General features: G+C 36.6%; 1 protein-coding gene across 5 annotated transcripts in view; it reads right to left on the bottom strand.

Annotated features, from left to right (window-relative positions):
- Positions 1-12,821, bottom strand: part of LRBA (LPS responsive beige-like anchor protein) — a 409,424-nt gene that overhangs the window by 317,838 nt on the left and 78,765 nt on the right. For all 5 annotated transcript variants that reach the window (XM_071807989.1, XM_071807991.1, XM_071807990.1 and 2 more), the window contains 4 exons: positions 11,602-11,729; positions 11,131-11,238; positions 8,335-8,506; positions 7,235-7,679 (listed from right to left, as the gene is read on the bottom strand). In XM_071807989.1, the coding sequence (XP_071664090.1) occupies positions 7,235-7,679; positions 8,335-8,506; positions 11,131-11,238; positions 11,602-11,729 (853 nt within the window). The remainder of the gene's footprint in view (positions 1-7,234; positions 7,680-8,334; positions 8,507-11,130; positions 11,239-11,601; positions 11,730-12,821) is intronic.

The raw sequence follows: 12,821 nt of genomic DNA, 5'->3' as shown, positions 1-12,821 counted from the left end.
AGACTATTAGTATGAGGAATACAGCATTAATACACAGCTGCAAAGCAGACCTATTAGCAGGCTTTTTTTCTTTTCTTTTCTTTTTAATTAGATTACATCATAAAACATCATTCCTTTCGCTTTGATTCAAGGACGACAAATGAATAACTACATGCTTAAGACTTCAAAATACAGAAGAATGTATGCTGCCTTATAAACAGTACACGTGACTGTGTATGTGTGTATTCCAGTCATCACATCCTTTGAGCAAAAGACACTGACTCTCAGTTTTCTGAGAAGCATTAGTTATCTTATCCCACTGAAAAAAAGTTCTAGGTTTCAGTTAAAATAAAAAAAATGTCTACTTCATAAATTCTACCATAATTCCTGTATCTGATCTTGATCTCCTGTGTTATTAATACAAGCTTGATCAAGGATTCAGAGTCTTCACATTGCACCACAACTAAAGACTTCTGCTGTGCTCCATAACTATTCAGCAAGATAGAAGGCAATGGCAGTCCAGGGGCTGGAGAAATTGCTGCTTCAGATGGAAAAAAAATCTGTAAGAAAACAGAGGTTTTGAACAACTCACCCTAAAGCTGTTTTCTAGCCTCAGAGTCCTAGTTCTGTACTGAATTTATTTTAGATAGCGTTCTTCAGCAGTCAACTGAAATGATTCCAGTTTTTCTAACCAAAATAAAATAAACCGTAATTTCTTGTGAGGAAAGAAAGTCACTTTTCCTGACATCTGTATCAATCTAAAGAACGCAGTCAAAAGAAGCACGGGGTATTGTCTACAAACATGATGTAAAGAAACCTCAAACCCTGAATGTACTTTCTGTCTTCTAGTCAGTTGCCATGACCTCCTATTCCAAAAGTTCTTAAGATAGTTCAAAACCAATGAAACAAAACGTCAAAGTATCTTAACACAACTACTTCATAGCTACACACTGCTGCATTATTGGTAACGTAATGTTTGCTACCATGTATATCCACCCTTTCAATGGTACAACTGACCAATGGTACAGTTGCAGGATTTGTTTTAGGAGCTTCCATGACCAGGTTTTTTTCAAGGTATGAAAGTATGGCTTGGCAATCACATAAAGATTCCTATTTCTCACATACTGGAAAGCAAATTAAGATATTTGAATAAACATCAGTCATGTTTCTTTAGATGCATTCTGAAATTCCTACATTTTTCCTTCTTTGTGTAGTAAAATGGTACGTTCTCTGAATATTTAGGTGGAAGGGCAACTGTGTTCAAACATATTTGCCATTAACCATCAACATTTCTTTGTGCTTTTCTTTCACAAGACTATTTAAATGCTACTATAGGTAAAATGAAGGGAACTGGCAGAAAGAATGCATGAGACAATGGGAAATCGAGATTACATATTGTAGTAAGTAAACTGGAAAACATGAAGTGTGTAACACATTAAGTAATGTAAATTTGTCAGAAGTGTCTTAAAAATTAATATGCTTTCAGCTTCTCTCAAGTAATCGGGCACTTGCTTCTAAAGAGTACACAGGTAATGCAGTACCTTTTTGTGGCTAAACTAATAAGCATTTCTTAAAAGTTAAATATTGCTACATGTGTGAATAAAACATTCATTAATAAGTAGCCTTACAGTATATTTCCTTAGATCTACAAAATTTATTTTTAAACATCTGTCATCATGCCTGAATTTCATCAGAATAACAGCATACACTAAGCAACCTCATGTATGGTTCGAGAAGTGTCACATGGAAGAAAACCATCAATATATTTTACTCCTTAACATTACATTGTTGCACCATTTCAATTAACTTTATACTTTTGAGTTACATTTGTATATTACAACATTCATTATCAGAATATTCAGACACAAGTGAAATAAACTAAACTAGAAAATCTGCACAGAAAATATTCCTAAAATATATTTCACAAGCAGACCTCAAACACTACTGTTCAGCTGCCTCATTTGCATGACTACATCAGATGTTTGCCTTTTAAAATTTAAAATCAAATATTTAAGATTTACAGCAGGAATTTACAGCACGTGAACTGATAAACGTAGGTCAGGCATAGTAAGAACTTGCCACCGTAAATACATCTTAGCCAGAAGGTCAGTGTGTTATTAGTCCCAATTACGCTGAAGTGTAAGGTGCCTTCGTGTTGCAGACAATTATTCACTGTTGAATGAGCACAGACCACTGAGCTGAACACTGACTTCCATCACAGACAAAGGTTTACACAATAATGACCTACTCTGCCAAATTCTGTAAGGATTTACCTATTGAAAGCTTTCTTGGTTTCAGATCACCGATTCTTCTGGTGCAATATTAAGACACAAAATATCTGTAAGTATCTCCTAAATTTTAAGCACTTTTTTTTTTTTTAAAGTTGTCAAGTGTGCAATTTATTTTAAATGTATTTCAAGTTGCAAATTTTCTTTGGGTGCGAGTCAAATGTTCTTAATACAACATGGGCCAGGCCAAACTGATGACCTCACTATAATTTTAAAATATTTACATGAGCTCTAATTCCTCTTGGCATACAGGAATTCATACAGATTTAATTCTTAGCATTCCATTTTTTAGCATTGAACAGCAACACAGGTGACAGATTGTCTGTTTCCCTATGGGATAATGGTTTTAATTCAAAACCAAAAGAAGTTAGCCTTGTTCCACACTGCCAGAATGATGCCCACTGCAGGGCTCCTATGCAATGAGCAAAAGACCAATAAAAGAGGATCAGAGATTTATTTTACTTCTACTTTGTGAGCCAGGAAAGCAGCCTGCCATGTCAGTGTCATTCTATGGGCTCTGCTGTCTGAGAAATAATACCCATTCTCTTATGTTCCCCTTGAAATACCCAAGCAGAAAGGAAGAATAAGAGACTCTCAAAACCATGAAAGATCAGAGAGAGGGAGGAAAAAAGAGAAGAGATGATAGAAAGAATTTTGTAAGAGAACTTTAAAATCAGCTTGGCAGGGAGAAGACTTCAAATGGTTTCCCTCTTCATCCCCTGCAGAATGCAAATTGTTGGTGCACAAAAAGACCTGAGCTTCTCATCACAGCATAAGTGCCTTGATCTACAGATCCTCTATTCTCATATTTTTCTCTCTACCTGTACCCGGTAGACTTAATCTTGTCAAAGACGAGTTGATGCTTTTTACACTTGAGGCCCAAATCAATGAAGTCTAAAACATATTCATTCCATATAAAAAAGGGACTTTGACTAAACTTAACCGAAATGCCATGACGAAGGCACATGCACGCCACTGACTGACAAATGCATAAACACAGTCTGAGGCAAACTAAGCAGCTTATAGACGATGTTCCAAAAAGATAAACAAGCTTATTAACATATCTCTTCTGTAAGTTACAGCTTAGTTGCAGATTTAAGCTCTATGGTACAAGACCATGATTTAAGAGCCTACATTCCCCTGAACCCTCAGCATCAGTTTCTTATAATGACATGATTATTGAATGTTTCCACAAAGAGCACTGGAAGCCAGGAAAGACAAAGGTTTTATTTTAAATTGCATAGTAAAAATAGCAAGTTATAGGTTATGGCTTTTATTAGACCAACTGAAGAGAAATGTCATCTCCTTTTTTATCCTAGCTTTCATTATTTTTATTTGTTTTATTTAAATCTGCTTGTATTAGCCCCCCAGCTCTTTTCCTAAAAGATTACTACTGAATAAGAAAACTGCTGGTTTAGGATACACTGAAATTGGAACATTAATTCATGTCCCTAGGGATCCTGGGAAAAAGCCAATTCAAGTCTTGAACTTTATCATGATAAACCCCTGGCACCCACTAATCATGAGATTGTATCTTCACAGAAGATAAGGGGAAGATTTTTGGCATGGGAATGAACACATACACCTAGTTGTTTGCAAAGCCTTGCAACCTGGCAGCCTTTCAGTAAGGTTTCACTCACATAGCTGTTACTGTATACTCTCCAGCTATGGCTGGGAAGTTGATAATCCTTAAGATATGAGGAGAGTTTTGATTTCTGACACAGCATTCCTGAGATAAATGCAGGATCAGAGAGATGCTTTGAAATTCCCAGAGATACCCCACTGGAAAACTGCTACATGGGAACAACTTTTAACAGTGTCTTTAAAAAAGAAAAAAAAAAAAAGATAACTCAGAGTTTGTGTTTGCCATCAAACAATACATTCAATGTAAACCAGACACAGAAAATAAGAGAGCATCCCAAACCCTTCTTTCCAAACTCTCCCAACACACCTTAGTATTTTTGTTTATCCAGAAACATTAGCAACTCTACTACAGTTTCTTGTGCTAGCGAAAGAAAAAACATTTTACAATTCCTTCCCACTGCTGTCACTAGGTGTCATTTCACAGCATAAACTTCTATTTTAAGCAAAGTTGCACTATATAAAGATACAGTTTCCTTCAAGTGGTCATGAAACCTTCCTGTCTATATAATTTTAAATATAATTGCTTCATATACAGTTATTCCACCTTTTTTATTAACTGATTTATTAGCTAGTTAGCAACATGCCTCATCATAGGGCAATATATTTACCATAGATGCAAGATTGTGTATGTCACTACCAGATGATAATTGCTTGGAGGTAAGTCTTCTACATTAAGTACACTTTTATCTACCTGACGTACCCAAAAAATGATGGAAGTGAAAAATCAAATCACATAGAAACACAGAGTTGCTGACATACTGAGGTCACATGCAACTGCTGAAGGACAAAAATATCTTATACTGGTTCATGACCTTTTTCTTACATATGTAGCCCCACCTACAAAACACAAAAAGTCATAGAAAACTAATACTCACAAGTTATCATGGTGGAGCAATCCAGATAGCTACATAAACCTCTACCTAAAGCCCTTGCCCTCTGCTCTTCCATTCACAAGCACAGTGCTGTCTACTGCTTCAGTCCATGCACCCCTTTCACTCCTCTATATACATTTCTTCACCAGAGTGGTTTCTTTTCAGTATCTGATACAGTAATTATTTCATGAGGTTAAATGAGAGAATGTCAATATTTGTGGTGAAAAATGGCTGGCACTTTGGAGGTAGAAAAAGGAGAGAGGAGTTCATCTGAGACAATGCAGCACTGGACAATTAAAAGGGCAAAAGAGCAAGTAGTTCAACTGTTTAGTTACTTGCTTTTAAAAATACACTGCAATTTAAGCTTTTTTAAAAAATCATTTCAGTGATTTTGTAACTATACAGAAAAAAGAACACAGAACTGCAAGTGATCAAAGGGGTGTTGCCAATGCCCACTATTTCATTAGTGAACATTTATCAAATTAAATTAAATTGCATCATTTCCTCTGATAAGGTTTTGTAGGCATAATACACCTACGTCAGATATCAGGACTCCAATTACTTCCTGTCTAGTTAACCTACTTTAAACCAATTCAAATCAGATTTGCACAAACAGTACAAATCTTCAGTTTCAGTAATAGCTAAAAAATAGCTAAAAAAACTCCTAGATGAAACATGCACTTCTGAACCAGATCTCCAGAAACACGTTCTTTTGTGGTTCAAATCTCTACCACTCAGCAATGAACAATAGGAATTTCCTGAGAAAGAGCATTAGTCACAAACTAAACCATTATGCTATTTCACATCAGCTGCACATTTGCTGTAAAGAGCAATGACAGGCCTCTCTGGAGAAGCGCTAAAAGCACTTGGGCAGCAGCAGGGACACAGAGGCATGACAAGTTCTAAATGAGTGTCCCCTTTCTCTCAATTTTCCCCCTCTGCCTCCACTCCCTGACTGCTCCCAAAATAAGTCCTCCTGTTTAGCATCATGAGCAGAACACAATATTTACTTTGAGACAAGAGCAAGGGGGCCAAATGCCAGCATACACCATCTGTGCCTAATCTAGCCAGACAACCAACACCACCTCCTCCCTCACTAGTGATACAGCAATCTGAGCCGAGAAGACACGTTGTGACAGCAGTGTCCATACTCCTCGCAGAGCTGCACTCCTTTCTTGGGTCATCTATGTTTGCTAGTTTGAGCAAGGCAGCCACAGACTGCAAAGACATCACAGCCACAAGAAGTTCAGGAATAAGCGCAGGATCAGACACTGGTATGGTAACCAGGAATTCCCTCAAGCTGGATCAACTGCAGGATTTCTGGATATGATTAAGGCTTTTCTAGAGGCAGGAATGCATTACAGGATTCTTTCTTTTGTCCTTTGTTTTCTTGGTTGTTATAGGGAATTCAGGACAGGTAAGAGCCAGTAAGCATAGTAAAAGACAATGTGGCTTACTATACCTGGGAAAAAATAACTACCTAACAAGATTGAGACATAGGGGAGACACCAAAATTGTTATCAGAAAAGACTTCAATCTAAAAGGAAAAGAAAGAAAACCAAAGCAGGAATGTCCCATTTTAAATCCACTGCAGCAACTGACTATTCAGAAAGGCAGATATTTATTAAAATGAAACAAAATTTAAAAGTCATTTTAACAGCAAAGTAAATCTAACAGCTTAGGGACATAGCTAGTGCATGAAGCCTGAAAGATTTAAAGTAGGCCTTCAGCACTACAAGTCAGAACACAGATGCATTTTTGTAAATGTATATTGGGCTATTCTACAAGTTTAAAGACATGAAGATGATTACTCCATTGTTTTCTATCCACTTGTAACTGTTATTAAACCAGTAACAGAAACTAGATACAGCTTTGTGATCAATACACATGCTAATCTACACATTGTTGCTTTAAGTTATTTAATATCCATTTTATTTCCTGGGTCCTTTAAAACTGACTAAATACGCACAGTACAGCCACACTCATCTGCAAGCACTGCAGTTAAGAACAGGAAAGACTAAAGAACACCTTACACCCTTAATCTTTCCTTTTACTCCTGCAATCATTTCCAGGCAGTTTCCTGGCCCTTCTAACTATCACTTCTGAGCTGTAACATCTATGGAGACAAAAGAGTTAACTCTTAGAAAGAGGACCTGACTTCAAGACCTTCAAGTATAACCCAATCCCCAGTCATTGTTCATTTCCACAGTCTTTTACAGCATAACATGACATCCCATGAATTGCAGAGCATACCTTCATGATGAACCTACACGATGTCAGTGGACTTTGTAGTAAACGCTTCTACTTGTAAATCAAAGCATCTCAATTATATTAAGTACTAGATGACACTATACATAAGACCTGGTAAAATGAAGTGGGGTTTGTTTTCTGTTCCTTACAGATATCTTAAGAAAAATTAAATACGCCAAGTATTTCAGAAGTTACATTTACCTGTCAAATGAGTGGAACTGTACAGCCTGCTCAGCAGCTCCATCCCCAAGAACTCCAAGGAAGGTTGGTGGCAGAAGAGCAGGATCCACTGCAGTCCCATCAGCTGGTGTGCTTACCAGGCTTCTCAGGATGTCCTTTACATTGACATTTTTTGCAGTTGGCACAGAAGTTGCAGGCTTATTATCCTCAGTTTCTGCCTCACTTCTGCCCTCCTGAGACTTATTTACTTCTAATGAGAGTGTGCACAGTACTTCACTGATTGCATCCGGACCTGCACTGACAGTCAGAGGTCCTGCTTCAGCAACACCACCGGAACTGTTGGTTTGCCCTGAAGCTGGTTCCTCCCCAAGACCAGAATCCTTTCTTTGTACAGATACTGCACTTTCTGAATCTCCCGCAGTGGCTGAAGCTGAAGCACCGAGAGCAGCAGACTGGTTTTCCACATCTGTTCATAGCAAAGACAGAAAACACAATTAAGTCCTTTGTTAACAGAATTGCATTCACCGCATTGTTCCTAAAGAAATAACACCGATAGCTGACAAGTGAAATAATACAACTCTAAGTACCTCCTCCTGCCCACTTAGAGATCTAACATTATCTGTAAGTATTTAAGAGGAAGCTCAGGACAGAAAAAAATTCCTTCTAATTTCTGAGAAGCCTGAAAAGTTGTATCATCCAAAAATTAAGAGACAAGGAAAGAAAAAACATTGACTTAACAGTCAAAGAATGAAAACTAATTGACTGTACTAAAGAAGAACAGGAGAAAGAAAAATACACTTTTATGCTGGAAACAAAAAGCTGACAGTTTATTCTTATGCATACTTAACTTTACACAAGATGTTTCTGCAACAGGTATTCATGAATACTTAGCTACTTCAGTGAGATTGATCACCTCTACATAGCAAAAGCAACCTATAGATTAGGTTCTTCTCAGATCAGAAAAAGATACACACAAATACTGAGGCAAATTGAATACTACAGTGTTGTTTACTTAAGTAGTTACAATGCCCATATTTCTATGCAATCTTACATGGACTTCTGCAGAATTTTAAGATGCACAAGCCATATTATTTCATTTGGCCAAACAATTATCAGTTTACCAGCAGTAGGAGTTTCTTTATTTTCATCCTGAGATTCCTTGAATGACTGGCTATGGTTTGGTGGCCGTCTTTCATTCTGGGGTTCCAGTATATCTCTGTATTTTGAAACCATGAGCACAGATATAAAATATACAACAGCCAAAGCCAAAAACTGAGCCTGTTTACTGTCCTCCTGTTAAAAAAAAAAAAAAAAAAAAAGTGAATCACACAGAATTTTCTATTACCATTTCAGCAGCATGCTTATTTTTCTGTAAAGTATGCCCAGCGCTACCATAAACAGACTGAGAATAAGCTGATATGTCAACCATGGAAGAACAATATTCTCTAATCACCGTTTGTCTCACCTATAAAGCTGGGGAACACAGCAATTGTATTCAAGTGCACTAATCCCTTCATTTTTCATTCATAAATATGACAGCTTAGACTAAAGTGATGTATTTTGAGTACATGCTTTGAATTAGTGCAGGGACTAGGTCCCCTTTATTTACAGGTGTTCTTTCTGTTACATGTTTCCTCAAACATGCTAAGATATTAACAGCATTTGCTGTGAAGTACAACCAGGCAAGCATACTCAACAAAACTGTAAACCTATTTATAAACTATTGCATATGAATTAGGTAGAATGAACTCCAGAACCAGTATTAAGGTTTTATTTCATCATCTGTTTGTCCAGACGGATGTATTGTACTATGTACAATTTATGGAAAAATTGGCAGATATTCATTTGCATTACTGCTATAACTTTATGAAGAATTTTAAAGAAAATCTTAATACGAACAACACCAGGTACTTCTCCAGAGTACTTGGTCACTCCTAGTGAAATGGAGGAAAGAACCACATCCCAGATCTGACTAGACGTTATGATTTAGCCTAAGCCTGTCCTCTTGGGCTGCTGAAGGAAGAAAAGCTTTGTACACTTCAGGATCACAGGAGAACCATTGAATAGCTGGAACCTAACTAACCAATCAGTAAGAGAAAGGCTGGGTTTTTTGTGTATGTGTTATAATGTTGTTGTTTGTTTTGCTCCCCGACTCCATTTACCTAAGGGCTCATGTACCATTCAACTTTTCACTTTGAACAGTTCAAGAAAGTAAGTTAAACCAAGACAATTATAAAGCTCATTTTATTACTGAGATGCCTACTAAAGCTCCACATTCCATAAAGAGTTCTTTAATAAGCAACACTGGGAGAACTTTATGACTAGTTCTCTATTAAGAACTAGAAAACATAGCTGGATGTTATCTGTTACACTGAAGAAATAACCTATGTTCCCCTCAGTTCAAACCAAATCTGTAACTTTCACAGAATAAGACAGAAACAGTAAGGTAATAACAGGTTAGCATCAGGCAAGCACAGTCCAGGGTTGACAGAAATCCCCTATAATGGTAAGGATTATAAAGAATTTTCTTGCTAGACGAATTTTTGCAAGGCAGTTTCCAGCTGTACTTTGTAAAGTTGTGATCCAGTGAACTGGCACAACCCATCCTGCTTTTTTCTATTTTTGTACCACTCCTTGAAACAAAGTACTGGAAAAGTACTACCAAAAGTACAGCTACTGGTGGCAAAGTGGAATCCCAACGAGTTCCTCCTATACAGGTTCAAATAATGCCAACCACAATCCTGTGTGCTGAACACAATTTAAGAAACTACATGCAAATCAAGCATAAAACATTTAGATGCAAGTATAAGTAGTTCAGATAAAAACTGTCCGAATTTTTATCTGAGTTGCTTATACTTTAAAAGACTTTCAACATCTACTTTTTATCCACAGCTCAACACAGTAGCCAAAAAGTAGAGTTATTACATCGTTTTACATTTGTGGAATAGAAAATTTGGTTGATTAGATATGCAAAGAAGGAGAAGTTACGTGTGTATATTGTTTTTAAAATACAAAAAAAAAGTACACAAAATGTGCTTGATTTTGAAGATTGCATTATTATGATTATTTTTGTTGCCACCAATATGGAAAATTGGCTTCCTGTTACTCTTTTGCACACTGATACTGAAGTAGGGGTTGAAAGAAGCTTGTTTCAATCCATAACTGCTGTAAAGATAAAAACCAAAGATCCTTCATTATTCTGGATAGAACAAAAGTCACTGTGTAAATCATTATACTTGCTAAATAGTCCAATTACTGTAAAAAAAGTTCTGGTGTCCAGAACAAATCCACCAATGACTCATAGCCATTATTGCTTCTGTATTTGCTTACAGAGGTGTTTTTTTAAGCAATCAATCTCACTTTCCTCAATATCAGCTATAAAGTTGCTGACATAGAGCGAAGATATTTTTAGTCAACCCAAGACTAAAAAACATATCCATATTTACAGCACATGCACAGAAATTGGTTCCTCTGGGGGAAGTAAAGGAATTTGAGATGACCTCTAATTTCTAATTTTCTAGAAAGATACTAATTTTTCAAAAGTACATATAAACATGTTTGATATAATACACAGTATACATAAACAATTTGTCTATGTACAGCATGTGGAATTATCTATTTGTACTAAACACAACATTATTAAATATACAATAGGCAGAATTCCAGAGAATCACCTCTTAGGAACACACCAAAGAGCCTGAACAGCAGGCAGAGACTTTCAACTCTCCCTCTTTCCAATCCCAAACATAACAGCTGCAGAGTATTATGTGTTCCTAATTACTGTGAGCAGAATTCAGTTTTTGTAAAATCAATTTAGCCAAGCTGCATAACACACAGCAAGTGTTCAGGAAACAGATACATGCAGAAATCTAGAAAAACAAACAAACACACACACACACACATTATTTGTAACTTACAATATCTCTGAACACTACTGCTCGAAGTCGATTAATATCCATATCCTGCAGAAGTCTGTCATGGTCTCGTATTGGAGAAATGCCACCAGTCACAATGTCTACTGGACTCTATTTAAAATAAAAATCATTTCAGATTGTGTTTTTAAAAGCATTCCACCAAGAATCATTGTGTGTACAATCAGCCACTGTGCATCATACCGCTATAACTAGAACACAAAGATGAGATATGCATTTCATCTTAAAGGAAGAAAAAAATCTGGCAAATTCTTGTGACAGATTGATTTCACTGAGGAAGGTTAAATATGTAAGTGTTAAATTCACATACTGGAAAAACTACTTCAGATTTCCAGTGTTCCTGCTCTTCAGCTCTATTAAGGTATCAGTGCTACAGCTATAAATTTAAAAACTTATCCCTCTGTACAGAGTAATAATTGCTGTCTTTTGTGTTCCTGAGTGTGCTCTCATACTTGCCTTTGCTGCAGACTTTCCTGTTCCTATGAAGCCCTGCGCTGCTTTTTGATTCCTCACAGCGTCTCCAACAGGCTTCATCTGTGCATGCTGCTGACACTCCAAGCAATTTCTTACTGCTATCGCACATACTTGAAGGGAAAAGAAATGTTAAGAATTACTCCGGGAAATACTTTGCTCTATAACCCTTACAGAAACGTAACATACATTTCTGTTTATAACAAACTAAAAAGTAACACACAGTAAACACAGTAGCACATCAGTAAAATGATATTTTGCTTCCACAAATTTTGTCACAAAACAACGCTGAAAATTCTTTAATAATTTATAACTGATAATTACTACTGAACTACTAGAATATATATGATATATCTCATAGATACTTCAAAGTAAGTTAGCATCCCTCATTGGAATTTTACCATGCATACAACCACATGGCAGGGAAGGTGAAAACAGCTAACTTTCACAGACTAGCAAAGAAAGACAAGCTATACACTAGTGAAACAAATGGTCATAAATTGCTTCACAGTGCTCTGTTACTCTTGGACTGAATGTTCCGAAGTTAACACAATTTCTTTTTTTAGCTTCACAATTGTACCTGTTCCTTCTTCTAATATTATTTTCAAAGGAAAAAAGAACTACCCCACCTCTATACCTGTTTGCACCCCATAAATCTTGTTCTACCTGCACAAAGTTTTAATTGCCTAGAAAGGGAGAGGAAGGCTAGTTACTGTTGAGGCTCTGAGCTGCTCTGACACTCATGCAACTTAAACTTTCATTACAAGAAGTCCTCCAGCATGCAACTAGCATGAACAATCTCCTCCTGGACCCACTTATGATCTTATATATTCTCGTTTCTGGAGAAGTCATTACTTTTTTAGGTAATGACCATTTTCTTTCAATCCTATTTGATGCAAACATTCTACAATACTGGATACAACTATTGCCTAATTTGAACCCTACACTTTAGAAATGTACATTTCTAGTTTTCACCATACTTCCATGTACTGACCTCAAGATTTAAACCTCTTTTCTACACTGTGTAAAAGTTCCTGGTTTTGTACGTAGTACAAGATCTCTTTTTCTTAAAGCTGCTATATTCTCAGCCTTGACTATTTGGGGAACTTTAGCAAAAGAAGTATCTTCATGGGTAAAACGAAAACATGCACCCACAACAGTCAGGCTACCAAACTTCACAGTTTCTTTCATTTTAACTTTTTAGA

This window comes from Patagioenas fasciata, chromosome 4, assembly GCF_037038585.1.
Source record: "Patagioenas fasciata isolate bPatFas1 chromosome 4, bPatFas1.hap1, whole genome shotgun sequence".
Lineage (NCBI taxonomy): Eukaryota > Metazoa > Chordata > Aves > Columbiformes > Columbidae > Patagioenas > Patagioenas fasciata.
The sequence above is the reverse complement of the archived record's forward strand: the minus strand, read 5'-3'. Positions and strand labels throughout refer to the sequence as shown.